The following is a 20,936-nucleotide window of genomic DNA, read 5'->3' as shown; positions in this document are numbered from 1 at the left end:
CAGACCATAGGCCAAGTATACGTTCCTTCAATCTAAGCACTTAAGACTTCAAATGTGTAATAAGTCTGAATTTTAACAGTGGCCTCAAATTGTTAATACATTTCTAATAATAGTTTGTTATTTGAAATGTTGACTCTTCTAAAATCTTAGACCAGAGAGAACAGAAGCAACTGGTGGCATTACATTATAAGACACAGCTATATATAAATAATGTCAAAGAACATAAATTATGTTGATGTTGTGTATGATATAGAAAATTCTAACAATGGAATTTTCAAAGTTAACCCAATTATGAAATAATCTGATTACATCAATAACTATCTATTGCCTTCTTAAACTCTAAGACAGCAGGAAATTCCCATTTCCTCTACAGAGCTTATATTTCCCACATTCCTGGAACCTCTATGGTGGGGCTCACTTTCCTACATGCATCTCTTAATACATACCAAGTGATATTGCATCTGCTGACTGACCTAATAAATGCAACAAATACCACCTCGGAATGCTTCATTTCAGACTGTGTCCAGAGACATCAGGCATGTAATGTTAACACTTCAGCCTCACTACTTGGGTGAAACCTTTCCTTTCTCATAGGATTCTATAGTTCCATTTCGGATGATCCACTTCCTAACAGAGTCCCAAACCCTAGATATACTCAGGTCCCATGAGATAGGGCAGATGTACATATGTATCCATAAATTAGGGCAAAATATATACCTGAAAGCAAAAGTGCAAAATAGAACGCAGTGAGTCAATATATGCAGTAAGCAAGTAGAAAGACCTAAAAAGACATCATAAAGTTCCTAATGAAATAGTTTCTACTTAGACTTAGGTATCCTCCTCACCTACTTCCTATTACACTTCCCTCACTCACTCCAAAGCTAACCTTATCAAAGTAAGGACTGCAAAAGTGGAATAAGGGTAAGAGACTGGCATACTTTAATGATGACTCTTTAGTCACAATCAGGCCACCCCATCAACTAGGGCTCTAGTCAGGTAGTCCTGAGATTCTCAAACAGACATGATGGGCCTAGACCTCAAATAAATCCCTCTCTCCATTGTTATTGGTCATCTCTATCAAGAATAACCCAACATACCTCTTTGTGGCCCCCCATAGGACCTTGCCCTCAACATGGATTAATAAGGGCAGAGAATGTTCCATCCTCAGAAGAGGCTGGACAACATACTTTATCTTCCACCTGAGGAAGATGAGTCATGAAGTTGGGACAGCTTGAAACGTTCCTACACATGACCACAGAATGCAAGCTCAGATCTATAGGGATGCAGGGTCACATAGGCTCCTAAACTGAATATGGTTCCCAGATCAAATTGATGGGATTTACAGTCAACAATATTTTTTTAAATTTATTTTTTATTTAAGAAAGGATAAATTAACAAAACCATAGGGTAGGAGGAGTACAACTCTACACAATTCCCACCACCCAATCTCCATATCCCATCCCCTCCCCTGATAGCTTTCCCATTCTCTATCCCTCTGGGAGCATGGAATCAACGCAACGATTGCCACCTCAACATGCTTCAGCTCAGACTGTGTCCAGAGACTTCAGGTGTGGAATGACAATCCTTCAGCTTCATTACTCGGGTGAGACCTTTCCTTTCATAGTAATCTCTAATTCCATCCCAGGTGGTTCACTTTCTAACAAAGTCCCAAAACCTAGATATAGATCAGGTTCTGTAAGAGAGAGCATATGCTCACACTTATCCATAAACTAGTGCAAAATATATACCTGAAAGCAGAAGTACACTAGAGTTTGCAGTGAGTACCCCCCCCCAACACTTCCTCTCCACTATTCCAACCTTTGGGTCCATGATTGCTCAACAAATTGTTTGGCTTTGTATGTTAACTCTCTTTTCAGCCACCAGGTTCCAGATGCCATCAGGATACTGGCCAGGCTTCCCTGGACTGAAGATCCCACCAATGTGTCCTGGAGCTCTGCTTCCCCAGAGACCCACCCTACTAGGGAAAGAAAGAGACAGACTGGGAGTATGGATCGACCAGTCAACGCCCATGTTCAGCGGGGAAGCAATTACAGAAGCCAGACCTTCCACCTTCTGCAACCCACAATGACAGTCAACAATATTTATACACCCATCCCATATTTGGGAGCTACTTTCTTCTCTGATCCAGCTTTCTGGTCATTTTTCCAGCCATGACATCATTTCCCCAGACAATAATTTGGGTCCTCCTGAATATCACATGTCAGGCTAGAAAAAATATATATATAGTCATGGGCCCTTTGAAATATATGTAAAATAGGCCTGCTAGCTGTCTACACAATGGAGACCACAAATCTTCATCTGCAATATTCCAGTCTTTAAGTTCATGATTAGACAACAATTTGTTTGGCTTTATATGTTAACTCTTCTTTCAGCCACCAGGTTCCAGATGATACCATGATTACAACAGATCTTCCCTGAACAGATGACATCACCAATATGTCCTGGATCCCTGCTTCCCTAGAGCCTGCCCCACTAGGATGGGGGTATGGACTGACCTGCCAATGCCCATGTTCAGCGGGGAAGCAGTTAAAGAAGCCAGACCTCCCACCTTCAGCATCCCGTAATGACGCTGGGTCCATACTCCCTGAGGGATAAAGAACAGGAAAGCTATGGGGGAAGAGATGGGATATGGAGTTCTGGTGGTGGGAATTGTGTGTAGTACCTCTTTTATCCTACGGTTTTTGTCAGTGTTTCCTTTTTATAAATAAAAATTAAAATAAAAAAGAAGTACTGAAAATAAAACAAATATAGGGTAAGAGAGAGAGAGCATCCTGTAATGTTAGAGTCTTACCATATATAAAGGCTCAGGTTTGCGCCCCAACACATAAGAATACCTTGAAACCTGGTTAAGAACCATGATGTTAATACAGAAATTTGCTGTCTGTCTGTCTCTGCATCTCTCTGTGTGTCTCATTCTCATTATCTGAAAGTCTAAAAGTAATTTTTACAGGAATAAAATTAAATTTTAATTATGGAAGAAATCTTAATAGAAAAGTGAAAAATAATAATGGTGAATTAAAATATTGATAAAATGAAGAAAAGAAAAAGAAAGAAGAAAAAGGAAAAAGAAAGGAGACAAAAGAAAGTTTCATACTTTGAAAATTTTAAACCGTGAGTTGGAGACTGAAAAGAAAGTAGAAAATAGAAACACAAAAAGACTAGTCTTCAAAGGAGAGAAATAATGAAATAAGAACCACCTCCTATGATTGATGTTTAATGCGTGGGAGAAGAAGACCAATCAAACCTAAATTTGAGATATTTGCCTGTGAATTATCTGTCAGTCTTGCTAACTATGGAGAGGAATTTGGGCTTTAATCCATTTGAATGCAAAAGCATGAAAATGTTTTAGGAATAAAAAATAGAATGATCTGTTAAACAAAAAACAAATGAAAACAAACAAAAACTTAGAATTCACAACTAGGAATTACAAGTACATTAATAGAGCAAACAGAAGAAACAATTTTGATACTGTTGTTAAGATTCATGTGAAAAAATGTGTAGCCTGGGCAAGTGGATATAAATTATTGAATACTATTCCTACCACAGTTGTAAAAATAGGGCAACCTAATAATCTAACATGTCATGAATTTTGTAGCTCAGTAAATACATCCCTAAACAAAATGTACAAACACTATGCTTTCATACTTGATGATATCAACTATCACTACCATAGAATTTGCTCTACCTAATTTTTATTGAAAAGTAAGTTTCTGATTATTTCCTAAACTAAAACTTCCCTTCAATATTTCTGGGGAACATTTTTTTTTTAAATTTTTTATTTATAATGACTCTTTTTTGTGCTCTTTTTTAAATTTTTTTATTTATTTAATAAAAGAGACATTAACAAAACTGTAGGATAGGAGGGGTACAACTCCACACAATTCCCACCACTCAGTCTCCATATCCCATCCTTTACCCTGATAGCTTTCCCATTGTCTGTCCCTTTGGGAATAAGGACCCAGGGTCCTTGTGGGTTGCAGAAGGTGGAAGGTCTGGCTTCTGTAATTGCTTCCCTGATGAACATGGGTGTTGACTGATTGATCCATACTCCCAGTCTTCCTTTCTCTTTCCCTAGTAGGGTGGTGCTCTGGGGAAGTGGATCTCCAGGACACATTGGTGGGGTCCTCAGTCCAGGGAATTCTGGTCAGCATCACGCTGGCATCTGGAACCTGGTGATTGAAAAGAGAGTTAACATATAAAGCCAAACAAATTGTTGAACAATCATGGTCCTAAAGGTTGGAATAGTGCAGATGAAGTGTTGGGGGGAGTACTCTCTGAAGATTTTTGTGTACTTCTGCTTTCAAGTATATATTTTTCCCTGGTTTATGGACACATGTGAACATATGCTCTCAGGGGACCTGGTCTATATCTAGGTTTGGGGACTTTATTGAGGAGTGGAACACCTGGAATGGAATTAGAGAATACTATGAAAGGAAAGGTCTCACCCGAGTGATGAAGCTGAAGGGTTGTCATTCCACACCTGAAGTCTCAGGACACAGCCTGAAGTGAAGCATTCTGGGGTGGCAATCGTTGCATTGATTAGGTTGCTATCAGGGGATGCAATATTATTTGATATGAATTGAGAGAAGCATGCAGGAAAGTGGGCCCCACCCTAACGTTCCAGGACTGGGGGAAATATAGGCTCTATAGTGGAAATGTGAGGTTCCTGTTGTCTTAGGTTTCAAGAAGACAATGGATAGTTATTGTTGTCATCACATTATTTGGTAATTGGATTAACTTTGAAAAGTCCCTTTGTTTGGGTTTGCTGTATAATACCCAGCATCTTGTATATAGCAGTGTCACCGGTTGTTTCTGTTCTCCCTAGTCTAGGCTTTTGAGAGAGTTAACACATCAAAGACTCAGCCTATGTATTAAAAAGACTCAGTCTGTGTTTTAACAAGTTCTAGACATATGATCAATTTTTCCCCTCTCGTATTAATTAAATAATGATTTATATGACTACACTTTAATAGGAGTGTACATAAACACCATTCCCACCACGAAAAGATGTATCCCATCCCAGCCTCCCGCCCCAAAGCCGAATGTCTACCCTCCCCCTCACCACAGGGTTTTTACTTTGTTGCCCTACTCTCGATTTGTTTAAATGTTTACAAAATGGTTATGAAAATACATGTAAAAGTGATTTTACTTTTTGTATGTTAAATAGTGGGCATTCAAAATAAAATGATCCAGCCAGCGCATTTGACAAACTCTTAGCAACCAAACTATGCCCAAATTACATTAATCTAAGAAAGTAAGCCCATATTCTACTAAATATTAAATCATTTTAGTAGTATGTATAAAAAAGTTTATAGTTAGATCTTTGGTAATAAGCAGAGTATACAAAAAGCTTCATCACTAAGTTGAACTTGATCTACTTTGTTATTTCTGTAACTCAACTTATTTTGAGATAATAGTGGAAATACATCTTTAAAATCAGTCTAGTAAATACAATAGTTTGTACATGCATAACATTTCACAGTTTTCCACATAACAATATAACCCCCACTAGGTCATCTGTCATCCTTTTCCAGGACATGTTATGCATTTACAAACTATTGTATTTACTGTTGACTGTAAAACATTAATCCCTCAATAAAGAAATAAAAAAAAAGTCAGCCTAATGTAGTGGATAAACTGGTCAACGAACTAAAATATTTAGCTTTGATATCTTCAGCTTGTTAAGTATGAAGATTTGTAGCAAACACTCTCTTTGAGTTTCAATCACTCCTTCCATAGAAAAACTAAATATAATAATGATTAATATTCCATCAATCTCTAAAGTACTATGTCTTGTACTAATATGATATAATTTTCAGTGAAAGAAAGAAAAAATTGCAAAGAGGGATCTTCTAATTTCAGAAGACAACTTAATTTTATATCACTGAGCTATTGATAATTGAATAGCAAGCATAGGAGAATCATTTGTACAAAACTATACTTATTCACATACCCATCAAATCAGTGCTACTATCCTCAAATAAGTAAAATTTATACTCACTATGTGTGCTTAACCCAGTGCACTACCGCCTGGTCCCAAATAAGTAAAATTTATAGTAACAACTACCACAACTGTGTAGAGGCATAGGGTAGCACAGGATTAACTATGAACTTAAATATTTTATTTTTAAAAAGCCCTTGACAAGAAGTCCCAAAAAATCAAGCATCACAATGTAATAAAATAAATAAGGGATTGTAAGTCATCTTGAATATTTTCTAAATTACTAAAATTTAGTAAACCTCACTCTAATACTCACTAAGTTGTTACCACTATCTCCTACTCTAATGGAGAAAAATAAAATAATAAACAAAGAATATTGTTTATCATAAATAATGTGAACTGAATAACCCTGGCTCTATGAAAAATAAGTAATGTGGGAATTCTCTCCATATTTTCACAAGACATTTATATCCAAGAATCTAATTGATCAGACATGTTTTATTTGTTATAGACAATATTCATAGGCTTCAATGTTAATTACGTGACACTGTTAAAGTGATATTATCTTGGAAACTTTAATGCATAATTATCCAGATTAATCTAATTATAAAACTTTAATATCTTATGTATATTTTTCTCACTTAAAGAAACATAAATTGGTTGTCTTCTTTAGGTCAGAGAATTGGTTTCAGAGTTTGTTTTCCTCAATTCTCACAATAAATATATTTTTAAAAGATAAATTCAGTATAGATATTTTTTAAAAAGTTGACCAATTTTATATATTTCCAATTCGTTAGTGGTGGAATAATACAGAAAGTCAGATCTTCTTGAAATATGGTAAGGCTTGTTTCTTGATTCTATGTGCTTTTTAAAACAAAAATTGTTTTTGAAACAATACTGCTATTGCTATCAGAGTATAACCAGGTATAAAGCATCTATACTTGGTGAGCTTTCAAAAGATTAATTGGCAAACTGAACCAATTAAAATTGTATGAATCTGCTCAGGATGCAACTACTCACAGACATAACTGATGCTATTCCTTAAGAAATTTTGTGATTTAAATAAGAGAACTAAAATGTGAAAAAGGAAGGCATAGTAATAACATATGAAAAAAATTAGAAATAATTTTCACTGAATACACATAAACTTATTAGTAAAAGGTTAAACAGAAAAGTTTTTTTTTTTTTTTTTTAAATCACAGTACTAGAAATTCCCCACCCTCATCTTTTGGAATCACTACTTACAGAAATTCAACTTGCACTACAACACACAGTCAGAAACTGGTCTGGGTTGTGAAAGGATTCTAGAAACAGCTCAGTTTCTTATTCGCTGGGGTACATGCACCCTGTGCTCTGCTTTTCCTAAACCTGCCCAAGGGTATGGGTTTACTGTTGACTTTAACTATTGCATTTTGGTGTATAATTCTAGGAGACTGGGCCATATCCCAAAATACTTTACTAAATTGAACCTTTTCTCAGGAAGGGTAGGGAACACTTGGGGGGGGGGGGGTGTCGCCACCATACATCCACACCCTCACCCTCACCCTCACCCTCCAGTTTTGTTCCAGTGAGATTCTGCCACCTAGTCATAATAAACATTAAAAAGTCGACTCTCAATTCTTAGCACTCTCAATTCTGAGGCTTCCTTCTCCTAGTTCCCTCCAGTAGCAATTTAGTCTCCGCACCAGTCACACATTTTTTTCCCTTCTTCTTAAGGATAAAATACTAAGCACCACCTACCATCGTGAGCGGCCTGTCACTCTGTCCCGTTGTGAGGTCGTGATTGGCGGGCAAGACAGTGTTGTCTGGCACCGCCCCCACTTCCCTTTGCAGCTGCAGTGGTCCGGGTTTTTACCCAAAGGTGGAGAGTGGGTTGCAGGCAGGCGGGCGGGCGGCACTTGGAGCAGGTGAAGAAGCATCCTATTCCGGTTGTCACTACTATTTCTCATGCCGTGAGGTCTGAGACAGGAAAGGACACGATTTCTGTCTTTGCCGCTAGAGCTCTAGAGAACTGTTGCTCTGAACATAGGCACTTCAGGCATTTCATCTCACCCCTTAGTCCATCCGCACTGTTTCAGCTCGCACACATTTCTAATCCTATGAATCTCCCTCCTGCTCAATGATCAGAACAAGTGGTGGAACGGGAATTCTAGGGGTTTGAAAAACTAGGCTTCCGCGGACTGCGTGGAACTGTCTAGGGTGCTGAAGCCTTACAGGAGCTTGTTTCCACCAACAAAACACGGAGTTGGATAGCACTTTTCTGTACTGGCTTTCTCATTCCTCTTGCGTTGGATAGGACTAATTTCAGGACTGTGAATAATTCTTCATATCATGGCCCACGTGAGACACATTCGGACTCTAGTTTCGGGATTTTACTTCTGGGAAGCAGCTCTGTTACTCAGGTGAGTCCGCATGTATTTGGCAATTGGAGAACTCTTTATAATCTGTGCAAGATTGCAACCACTTGTTATTGAAACAGCAAGAATACGTTTCTAAATTGACTTGTTTAAATTAGTCTTTAAATCATAGTTTCCTACCTAAAACAAACCAGGACTGTATCCAATGAGAACACTCAAAGCTTGTGACTTTATTTTTACTAATTTGTGAATTTTAGCTAAGTGGCATATTACTTACATCTGTTAATGCTACACACACACACACACACACACACACACAATAGTAAAATCTAATTTTTTTTTTCTCAAAGTGTTGTCAGAATTTCCTTTTTCAGTACAAAATTATAAATTTTCAACACAAATTATAAATTTTGGATATCACTTTTATTTTGAAAGTTGAAAGTACTTAATAATTAGAAATGGGGCATTACTTTTAAAAAGCAAGAATGCTAAAATAGAAGCTTTTAATGATCAGAAAAATATGACTATTATTGATATGTCAAAAAGCAAGTTAACTGAGGTGAGAAAAAGACAAGCAAAGGCCATGTAAGTACTATTTTATAATAATCTCAGTTAAGATAATACACAGAGTTAAAATCATACATAAATCAGTAGCTGTGTTCTATGTCAATAATAACATGTTTAGAGAAAGTAATAGTATTAAAATCCCATTGGACAATAAAAATTAGATGATAATTTCTTTTCTTTATCAAAGTCAGTCTTATTTGGTGGACTTTAATTTTAAAAGTCATTCAAAGTGTAGAAGAGAAACTAGTCAGACAACCAGAAAATTTAACCCTAAATCTATGTAAGGAAGCTATTACTTACACAGACTTTTTAAGGTACATATTTTTATGTTATTATTATTATTACCTTGAGATTTCCTTTCTTATGGTTCACAACTATTTCAATATGATTGAAGTTAAATAGAATGAGTAGCTAAATTTAATCTAATTTGATATTTAAGATGTGTAAATATTTTTCATGTGTTGATATATATATATTTTCATTCTTGTGCATCTTAGAAAAATGTAACACATTTCATAAAATATGCCTTAAAATAGTTATATTATTTTTATTACTATATTAATAGAAACTATCATTTGTAAGCTAGAATATTTTCAATGAAGTATTTTAATACAACTTAGTAAATATTTATATCTTTATAGTCACAAAGTGTATTTGCAATGATCAAAACAATGTACAGCTGTAATTGGCAGATATGAAAAATTAATAGTGAGATGATTTATTTAATATTATCATTTACCCTATAACTTCTTAGTATCTTAAATAGCAATATACTTATATACTGACAAATCAAAGTAGCTTAATTAATATGTACTTACATTTGAGAAGTTCAGTGTCTGTATCTAAGATTCTTTGATAGGTGAAGTTAAATTTATATAATGGCAACTCATCAAACTATTTGTTGCAATATATTCTTAGGCATCATTTTCATAACTAAATCCTGTTTTTTTAACCAAACTATTGAAATTCATAATTTGTTTTTCAAGTTGTTGATCTTAATTATATGAATTTATCTTCATTATTTCAAAATATTTTTTGTTAAAAGCACTTCTTGTGAATAATATAAAAAATCAAATCCTTCAAAAATGATACATCTACTCAGAAGTCTGTGTTATACATTTATTCTTTATCAGGTTATTCTTTCATCTTTCATAAATGTACTAAAATTTTTCTGTATCCTATATAAGTTGTAGATAAGAACAGCTCAGAACATAATAGACTTTAATCACAAATGATATTTATATATTGGCGTATCTATAACACTTATTTATCTATCTACTTATTTTTAGTGATGATACTTGGAAGAGAATATTCTACAGCTTAGTAAGTGTAACTTCCTTTATTGGAAATACTTTTCGAAGGAAAAAGTTCTTGTGGGAACTATTCTTTTGTATTGAGCACAAAGGAAATTTAATTATAAGTATTGATAGTTCCATAGGTATATAAATCAAGACCCAACAATATCTATAGTTAAATAGCTAGTACAAACATTTCCATACACCTTTTAACACTTTTAAATGTTTATTACAATATAGCATATATACCTCAATATATATCACAAAAATAAGTGTCTATATAAATTTTCCCAAAGGTAATATGCCAATTTAAAGAGGCCATGAGGGTGCTAGGTGGTGGCGCACCTGGTTAAGTGCACATAGCAAAGAGGTTATGAGTGGGCGAGGTGGTGGTGTACCTGGTTGAGCGCACACATTACAACAAGCAAGGACCCGGGTTCGAGTCTCCACCTGCAGGGGGTGCTTTGTGAGTGGTAAAGCTGCGATGCAGGTGTCTTTCTGTTTCTCCTTCTCTATCTCCCCCTACATTCTCGATTTCTGGCTGTGTTTATCCAATAAATAAAGATAATAACTTTTTTAAAGCTAATCTGAGAGAGAAAGAGAGAGAGAGAGAGACAAAGAAAGAGAGAGAGAGAGAGAGGTCTTGGGGGTTGGGTGATAGCCCAGTGGGTTCAGCTCACTTAGCACAAAGCATAAGAATTGGGTTGGAGTCCCCAGCTCCCCACCTGCAGGGTTGTCACTTCACAGGTAGGCAGTGAAAAAGGTCTTCAGGTGTCTTTCTCTCTCCCTCAGTCTTTCCCTCCTCTCTTGATTTTTCTCTGTCCTACCCATCAACAATAACAATAACAACAATAACAAGGGCAGCAAAGTTGGAAAAATGGCCTCCAAGAAGCAGTGGATTTGTAGTGCAGGAACTGAGCCACACCAATAACCCTGGAGGTAAAAACAAACAAACAACCACACAAACAAAAAGTCTTGAATCAAGAAGTGGTATTATCCATGTCACAGCCCTATTTACCCTGCCCACCCTCTCACTTTCTTGACTACATTTTTCCAGTTATTATTGTGTTTGGAGATAATAAGTATCATGTCTTAAACAACAATAAAATAATCTCACTCCTTTTGAATTTTTTAAATATATTCATTGGGGCAGGGTGGTGCTGCACCAGGTTGAGCACATGTTGCAATGCACAGCAACCCAGGTTTGAGCCCCCCAGTCCCCACCTGCAGGAGGAAAGTTTTGCAAGTAGTAAAGCAGTGCTTCAGGTGTCTATCTCTCTCCCTCTCTGTCCTCCCTTCCTTCTCAATTTCTGGATGTCTCTATCCAATAAATAAGTAAAGATAATAAAAATGTCCACTCAAGTTCTCCTTTAATTTTATGAACAATGGGCCCCCTTCCTTTCCTCTCTCTCTCTGTATATTTATGGCTGTATGTAGATTATGTATTCTCATTGTTGTGTGGTATTCTGTTAATTATAAAAGGTATTATAAGTTATTTATCACCCTACTAAGAAATATTTGCATATTCATGTACTATGAATATTCTTGAATCTCTGTGAACTTGCACATTTAGGTGACTGTATGAGTTAGATTCAAAATTTTCTTCCCTATACCCCCTCACCCTCAGGGTCAAAATTTTCTCTAGTGAATAATTGCTGTATTACATTACACAAAAAGTTTAGATTTATTAGACATTGCTGTTTACAAAAGTAGTTTTACCTATTTACACTTCAATCAGTAATGCAAAATTGTCCTTTTCTCTACTTTGTTAGAAAATTTGATGAGTGAAAATATTATTATTTAAAAATAAAGAACCAGTTATTTTAATTCATAGCTATATCAATCAGGAACCACTAATATTTGTAATTAAATAATTAGTATAACATTTTAGTTCTATTATCCTGACATAATTTCTAAATTTAAGCAAATGAATTTTATTGAGGCACAAATACTGTGTCAAATTTAAAATAATATCATTATGTTTCAGGTACAATAAATGTAATTTTATAATTTATTTATCCATAAGAGGGAAAATAAAAGAGAAAACTAGAACCAAAGGACCATTGTACTATATGTGGTTCTGAGGATCAAACTGAGAACCTCACACTTGCAAGTCCTGTGCTCTGTGAAACTTCCCTAACTACATAAATGTAATCTAGAAGAAATTTTTTAAAGAGGATAATTCCTTCAATAAACACAATTGAGAAAATTATATAAACTGACACAAACAATCTGCATTAGCAAGCAATAAAGTTTGTGAAAATTCTCCACCCCTCTGATATTGCAGTTGTAGGAAACATTACTATGACTTTTGGGTTCTAGTTCTCGTATTAATGGAACAAAACACCAGTGTTCAACTTTCTTTGAAATGTAGATAAGTCATGAGTATGAAGCAATCTCAGAACAAATTCCAAAAAACAGGAAAACTGCAAAAAATATTTTATCAATTGTTTATTTTTTAGCATAGACTTTTATTTTCTACTTTTAAAACTTAATACCAACACAGATTTGTTACTTTAAAAATTATAGCACATTGTATCAAAAACTGAACATGTGAATTTCAGACTTCATGATAATCACAAATTACATGTTTCCTTGATTTATTTAAAAGCCTACGAAAAACATTCTGGCATAGGCTTTCTTTTTTTTTTTGTTTTTGGAAGATGGGAAAAGAGAATTTTACCCATCTCTATTTTCTTATGTAAGATATTACATTTAAAAAGTACACGTTAATGTATACAATTTTTTCTAATATTTATTTATTCATTCTCTTTTGTTTGCCATGTTGTGTTAATGTTGTAGTTACTATTGTTGTTGTTATAATGTCATTATTGTTGGATAGGACAGAGAGAAATTGAGAGAGGAGGGGAAGACAGAGAAGGGGAAAGAAAGACACCTGCAGGCCTGTTTCACTGCCTGTGAAGGGACTTCCCTGCAGGTGCTGAGCCGGGGGCTCGAACCGAGATCCTTATGCAGGTCCTTATGCTTTGTACCACTTGCGCTTAACCCACTGTGCTATCGCACACTGGATATTTTTATATATACATAAAACATGAAAGAACAACATAATCCAGTGTGTCCTGGAGCCCCACATCCCCAGAGACCCGCCCCACTAGCAAAAGAGAGAGAGACAAGCTGGGAGTATGGATCAACCTGTCAACTCCCATATTCAGCAGGGAAGCAATTAAATGAGCCAGACCTTCCACCTTCTGCACCCCATAATGACCCTGAGTCCATCCTCCCAGAGGGTTAAAGAATAGGAAAGCTATCAGGGAGGGGATGGGATAAGGAGTTCTGGTGGTGGAAATTGTTTGGAATTGTGACCCTCTTATCCTATGGTTTTGTCAGTGTTTCCTTTTTATAAATATAAACTTTAAAAATAAATAAATAAATAAAACTGGGTCCTCGCATAAAAAATCACTAACTATAAGATCTTCATTAATAAATGATAAGCATAATGAATAGTAATAATCAAAACTATATAAATAATGACAAAACTATGAGACAGAAACAATGATCTCATTTTAAAATTCAGAGACCATAATTTATTTGTGAGTGTGTGTGTGTGTGTGTGTGTGTGTGTGTGTGTGTGTGTGTGTGTGTGTGTGTGACAAATAGTTTGAAAGAAAGAAAACCGGTTAAAGGCTGTGGATCATTGGCAGAAAAAAGGACATTAAACTTTGGGACATTTTAAGTTTGAGACACTGGTCATACAGCTTACTACTACCTTGCCATCATCTAGAATTACAGATATAATACTTTAATTGTATATTTAATAGTCAAAATGTTGTAGAATTGAGCATATTGTGTAAAAAGAGGAAAAGATAAGCATTACATTGAGCTTGAATATTCAGAACAGGGTATAGAGAAACAGAAGGCCTTGAGTTAAACTGTGGAGGTCTGACGAATCATAAACAAGTGGCTAAGTCATGTATTTATCATAAATTTAAACTATTAAAACCAAGTACCTGATATAATAATAAAATGTATGCATCCTACCAATTTTTATTGAGTTTCCCAATACCCTAATTTCAACTAGTCTCATAAACTAATCCACAATCACAGCTGACTGATTTATTCACTTATTAGAAAATTTCTAGGCAATTATTTTAGAAAATGTTTAAATTTAATTTTTGTTTACATCTTAAAGTATATAAAGTGAGCCTTCCTTGGTTCTCCCACTATATTGTCATCGTGATATCTACTGAACAGTGATTACTGGAAAGAATTCATCTGTAGGTAAATGTCTAGGCTGTTTGTCTTTTTCTGCTAGGATACTATTATGGCTGTAGTGTTACTTGAGGGGGTGAGCCAGTATAAGTCAAAGGCTGAACCATCTACAGAAACCACTTTCTTTTTTATCCTTTTATGTTCTTTCTTTTTAATTTTTATTTATAAAAAGGAAACACTACCCAGGGAAGTCTGGTTGGCATCATGTTAGCATCTAGAACCTGGTGGCTGAAAGAAGAGTTAACATATAAAACCAAACAAATTGTTGACTAATCGTGAACCTAAAGGATAGAATATTGCAGATGAAGATTTGGGGGTCTCTATTTTGTAGATAGTAAGGATATTTTAGTTATATTACAAAGGGCCCATGAGTAGTTTTTTTTTTTCTTTTCCTTTTCCTGAGCCTGACATCTGATATGCAGATGGATCCAATTTATGATCTGGGGAGGTGATGTCATGGCTGGATCAGTAAAGAGAGTAGCTCCCAAATATAGGAAAGGTGTATTAATATTGCTGACTCTTAACCCCATTAATTTGATGTGATCTGGGGCCCATATTCAGCTTAGAAGCCTATGTGACCTCTGCATCTCTGTAGATCTGAGCTCATATTCTGTGGTCATGAGTAGTACTATTCCAAGCTGCCCCAATTTCAGGACCTATCTTCCTCAGGTGGAAGATAAAGTAAATGTTGTCCATCCTCCCTTCAGAGGATGGAACATTCTCTGCTGTTGTTGATTCATGTTGAGGGCAAGGTCCTATGGTTAGAAAACATCCAGCTAGTAATCAGCTTCTCTATAAAATGCATCAATCACCATCACTTGATTACGGAGGAAGAAAATATTCTGAGAAGTTATGGTCAGTTATCCTATTGATATGAATACAGATTTATTACTGAATACATTTACATCCCATTCTGCATCAGACATCTGAGATCTGAAACTGATTTATCAGTAGAGTAAATATAAAAAAAAAGAAAAAAGAAATTTATGGATATTCTTAGTATGCTGTGCTAACAAAGGAAATAATTATATAGGTAATATAATATTGATTCTTTATTAATTTTTCCAACTTAATAATTTTTGATTGATAGAACTTTTTACATAAATATCACATAACCTAAAATAGCCAGCAAAATTGTGAATAATGATGTGCCAAAGAAATTCAGATTAATACAGATTTTACTCAATGAATCCTTCAACCAGTGGTTCAGTATCTTGGGGGACAGGGAAAAAAGGTCATCACAGTAGATATCAGCAAGGTTACCAATTTCTTTTTATTAATAATATTAAAATATCCTACCTCACACTGTATAGTATATATCTCACTAATTCTTACATCATTCCTTTTTATGAGACTTACTTTTAGTATATTAAAACACTAAGTGGTAAATCTTTGTACAATATATCCCAGTGCTAGTAAGAATAAGTGGACTTTCTGTGCTCTTTATTTACCTCTTTTATTTATTGAGAAGAATAGAGAGAGCAAAGAACTATATGGATCAAACTACTAGAAATCTCCCACTATTTTATGTTGCTCCTTTGTAAAAATCTTAAAATATCATGAAAGATCATAAAATCCTTTTGCTTTCTTTTAAAGTCCTGAAATTTAGGGTATCTCTTTGTGTGAATCTTAAATAACGATTGAATCATCAAGACAGCAACTCTGCAGCAGGCCTCAGCCACTTCTTTCTGAGACTATATATATATTGAAGAAAATTCATTTTCATGTGAAGCTAAATATTTTCTCCTTAATAACAGCACATGAACCCAAAATTCTGCTCTACTTCAAAAGGTCAATGTGGATAACGTAAACTTCTTCTTTTTTTAATTTTACCTAAAAAGTACATGAGTTTAAAATAGATATGAAAATATTCAAACTCCTAGAGCAAATACATATTCAGGATCAAGAATACAGTAGCAAATAAAGATAAGAGTACTATCTATAGAAACAAAGGAGTGTTTGGAGAAGCAATAATGGAAGAACTAAGTGCCAATTTTTCATAGGCTGCATAGTTTTTCTGTTAACTAGGTCATGGTCTCTTACAAGCTCCTTTTAAAATGTAATGTGTAGAGCTGTATCCATCTACAAAAGACAATTTGTTTAATTACCACATTCAGAGATGTCTACATACGTTAACAGAAAACATACACTCAGCATTACAGCAATGATTTCTCACTTCACTTACCTTCATTAGCCTATATTCTACTATTTTTTTTTCATTCTAGTCTATTACAGTGGTGGTTATGATAGCTATTGAGTGACAGGGAAAAAAAAAAGATGAATAGCCAGCCGAGCCTTTCTTCTTTTTTCCTCCCTCCCTCCCTCCCTCCCTTCCTTCCTTCCTTCCTTCCTTCCTTCCTTCCTTCCTTCCTTCCTTCTTTCCTTCCTTCCTTTATTTTTTATTGTTGTGTTAATTCTGATTTCTCACTTTCCTTGGCGTCTCTGTGTATCCATGCAGCCAAGTTCTGAATATTCAGTTGTAAATAAAAGTGTAATGCTTAACTTGAAAGTATCCTTTTAGGGAGGTCCCCAACTTTAACTGAAGAAAAAGGAAACATTGTCCCTAAGAAAAGGTGCATAATCAGATTGTATTTCAGAAATAAAACTAAAGAAACAATATAGAGTCTAGATGACGATTTTGTGGAGAGCATATGTGGTAACTATATATATATATATATATATATATATAAAACTATATTAAAACTAAACTATATTAAAATATATAAAATATATATATTATATATTAAACTGATCACCGTTTGGTAGCTTAACCAACCCAAGAAAACCCATGAATGAATAAAGGAAAATTTCTCTTGACCCTTATGGAAAGATATGTAAGAAATAATGTAGAACAGTGAGACTCCCCCCCCACCCCCCCCTCCAGGGTTACTGCCAGGGCTCAGTGCCTAATACTATATATAAATCCAGTGCTCCTGGAGGTCTTTTTTTTTTCTGTTTTATTGGATAGGATAGAGAGAAATTGAGGTGGGTGGAGGGGAGGATACAGAGGGGGAGAGAAAGACACCTGCAGACCTGCTTCACCTCTTGTGAAGCACCCCATCCCAGCCTAAGGTAGAAAGCGGGGGCTCAAACCTGGATCCTTGCACGGGTCTTTGCTCTTACTACTATGTGCGCTTAACCCAGTGCACCACTGCCTGCCCCCAAAGATTGTTTATTAAATAGATTTGAAGGAAAAGAATAGCCTTCATTAATCCTTATATTGCACCTTTGGTGATGGAAAATAATAGTGTTATGATAAAAAAAAACATAAAGAAAAAGAAGAGGAACAGTTACGTGGAAAAGTATTTTAGGTTACAGATACCTGTCTTGAATGTACTTGAGATACTCAGTTAATGGAAAACTGCACCTTGGAAGTGGAGGGCAGAGCTTTCTTACATATTTTATACTTGAGCACACAGTTGCTTTTGAGTAATCACAGAATCAACAAATCTTTTGGTTCTCTAACCCCAGCCCCTACCCACACTGAAGACTGAGCTCTAGATAAACCACCACACCTCAAGCCATTGCAGAGAGGAAAGAGCCCTGTCACCGGAAGAATCATCATCACCTGGGAAATTGTTAGATGCAGACACAAAGGAAAACTTAAGGATCTTTTATAAGGCAAATAAAGAGTACTTCACCATCCATGGTGTTCCTCCTGCTTTTGTTATTGATGTTTCAAGGTGGTGTAGGGGATTAAACCAGGGCTTCATGCTAAAGGTATGAAGGTGTGTGCTCTACTATGGAGCCATCTGTTGTTGTTGTGGTCCGGTGTCAGGCTGCACTGCCGAGAAGAGAGAGGAATTCCAGAACAAGTGGGGTACACAAATCTTTATTATAGGATGGGGGGGGTGGCTCAGGCCACGTGGAATCAGCCAACAATGGCCGTCCCCACTACCTGACCAGCCGGTGAGAGAAGGGAGAGAGATCTGAGAGAGAGCCGAAGGAACTGAGAGAGAGGGGGAGCTGAGGGCCCAGAGAGAGCGAGGGGTGAGGGGGCTTTTATTGGGCGACAACCAGGGGTGATGTGTAGGGCCAGGATTGGTTGAAGGGGGCACAAGGATTTCTCCGGGCATGGTAAAACCTGGGGGCGGAGACTGCATCAGAATAATTCCTCAGCATCAGCCATCTTTCCAGCTTCTAAAGACACCCTTTTAGCCAGAAGAAGAATACTGAGTCTTTCCCCCCACCTGAGACTAGATAGCATGTTAAATTAGATTTAAAATAAGGCATTCAAATCAACTGCTTTTAAAAACTGAGTACTGTAATTTAGTCTCTATGAAACTGGGGAAAAATGGTCACATACTCTTTAAAATGTGAAATGTTACTCATTTAATTTGAATTAAGGTTTTTGTTAACATTCCACTGAAAAATATAAGAATTAGGCTTACTTTTAAACATTTTACTCTTCATTTTGTTTTACCTTTTCTGCCTCCTCTTCCTCTTCCTCCTCCTCTACCTCCTCCTCTTCTTTTTCTTCTTTACTAGAGCACAGCTCAACTCTGGCATACGGTGGTGATACTGGAGTTAAACCTGGGACCTCAGAGCCTCAGACATGAAAGCCTTTTATACAAACATTATGCTGCCTCCTCTGAACTTCTTCACATCATTTCATATGTGAGCATTAGGTTTGGCAATATAGTCATACATTTTACATTCATACCACTGAAACTTTTTCCTTTTCATATTTCAAATGCCTCTTCAGCTTTTTCTTATAAAGCATTGTCTCTCCAGGGATTTGGCAATGCTCGACTAAAGGAAAACAGGTAATAACTGCTATAATCTAGAAGCTTTTAAAATTCCTTTGTTTCCCAGGAAACGGAATATGTTTTGCTCCAGATAGTTTGGACATATAGACAGAAGGAAGGCAGAAAAGGTGGAGAAAACTGTGCAGCCATAAGAGAGAGAATGACGAGAGTGACTTCTGCTGAGAGACTGTTCTCCCTATGATGATAACATCAGTGATTGTATTTTGATAACCTTCTCTTTTTCTCTCCCTCCTCTCAGTCTCTCCCTGCCTCTCTTCTTCCTTCCAGAAAGCAGCTCAATAAGAAGCTTGATGTAGTGTCAGGGAGATTATGCAGAGGTTCCAGGTAGAATCCTTGTTCCCTGAATATCCAGTGATCAGTGCTCTGATCCAAATAAATTAATAAACAAAAGTAAGCAAATGAACTATAACAATAAAAGCAGACCTTTGCGATGTAGACTGATTTTCATTACAGGGAAACTGAGTAACACACTACATTTCTTTACCACTTACAGATTCTTTTCTGCTTGTTTGGTTACCTTCTTTATCATGTGTTCTTTCTCTCCATAAAGGAATGTAAGGGAAACCCAGAGTTTCTTGCACTATAGGAAGAATACATTCTGGGGGCCTGAGTGGCGGCATACCTGGTTGAGTGCACATTTTACAATATACAAGGACCCAAGTTCAAATCCCAGGTCCCCACCTGCAGAAGGAAATTTTTTGAGTAGTGAGTGGGGCTGCAGATGTCTCTCTCTCTCCCTACCTCTCTCTCTTCCCTCTTGATTTCTGACTGTATCTATCCAATAAATAAAGATAATTTTTTAATCTTTATTTATTTGATAGAGATAGCCAGAAGTTGACAGGAAGGGAGAGACAGAGAGAGAAGGAGACAGAGACACCTGTAGCACTGCTTCACCACTTGTGAAGCTTTCCCCCCTTCAGGTGGGGACCAAGGAGTTCAAACCAAGGTCCTTGTGCACTATAACATGTGCACTCAACCAGGTGCACCACGACCTGGCCCCAGATAATTTTTTTTTAAAAAAAGAAAAAAATCCATTCTGTCTTGAATGATTGTCAACTTGTATTGACAGATTGCATTAACATAAACATTTGCAGTCGTACAAATGGTAATATTGACCATGATATGAATAAATCAGTGCCCAGATGCACAAATAGAGGCAATGACGTTTTAGTAAAATAATTGATTTTCTAAAATGTGTATTCAAAGGACTGAGACAGTGGTGCACCCAGAAGAATATGCAGAATCAGATCCTAACCCTTAGCCCTCACCTGCAGAAAGAAACTTTCACAAGTGGTAGAACAATGCTACAGGTGTTTCTTTCTCTTCCTTTCTATTTCCCATTCACTTTTAATTTATCTGTCTCTATCAAAAGAGAGGGAAATAAAGGGTGACTACAAGGTGTGGCAGATTCTTCATGAAAGCTCCAAGCCCTAGCAGTGGCAAATAAATAAACATAATGCATGCTTTCCGTGATATGGATACAGTAATAATTTATGGAGTCCAGGACCCTTCTATAACAAAAGGAAAAGCAGAGTAACCTAAATCCAACTCAGATCAAATCTCTTAGTTATTTTTAATTGAAAATAAGGAATATCCACTGGGGGGGGGATAGAAACAGTCTAAGAGTATGAAGAGACCTGCCAATGCCCATGTCTGCCAGAGATGCATTTATAAAAGCCAGATTTCCAACCTTCTGCACCCCAAAAAGAATTCAGGTCCATACTCCCAGAGACAGGGAGAAATGTTAGGGCAAATG

General features: G+C 36.1%; 1 protein-coding gene across 1 annotated transcript in view; it reads left to right on the top strand.

The window, feature by feature from the left end:
• The first annotated feature begins 7,855 nt into the window (after positions 1-7,855).
• Positions 7,856-20,936, top strand: part of GLRA3 (glycine receptor alpha 3) — a 200,032-nt gene continuing 186,951 nt past the window's right edge. The window contains exon 1 of the mRNA XM_060184514.1: positions 7,856-8,364. Within this exon, the coding sequence (XP_060040497.1) occupies positions 8,294-8,364 (71 nt within the window). The 5' untranslated portion in view covers positions 7,856-8,293. The remainder of the gene's footprint in view (positions 8,365-20,936) is intronic.

This window comes from Erinaceus europaeus, chromosome 2 (genome assembly GCF_950295315.1).
Source record: "Erinaceus europaeus chromosome 2, mEriEur2.1, whole genome shotgun sequence".
NCBI classification, from domain to species: Eukaryota; Metazoa; Chordata; class Mammalia; order Eulipotyphla; family Erinaceidae; genus Erinaceus; species Erinaceus europaeus.
The sequence above is the reverse complement of the archived record's forward strand: the minus strand, read 5'-3'. Positions and strand labels throughout refer to the sequence as shown.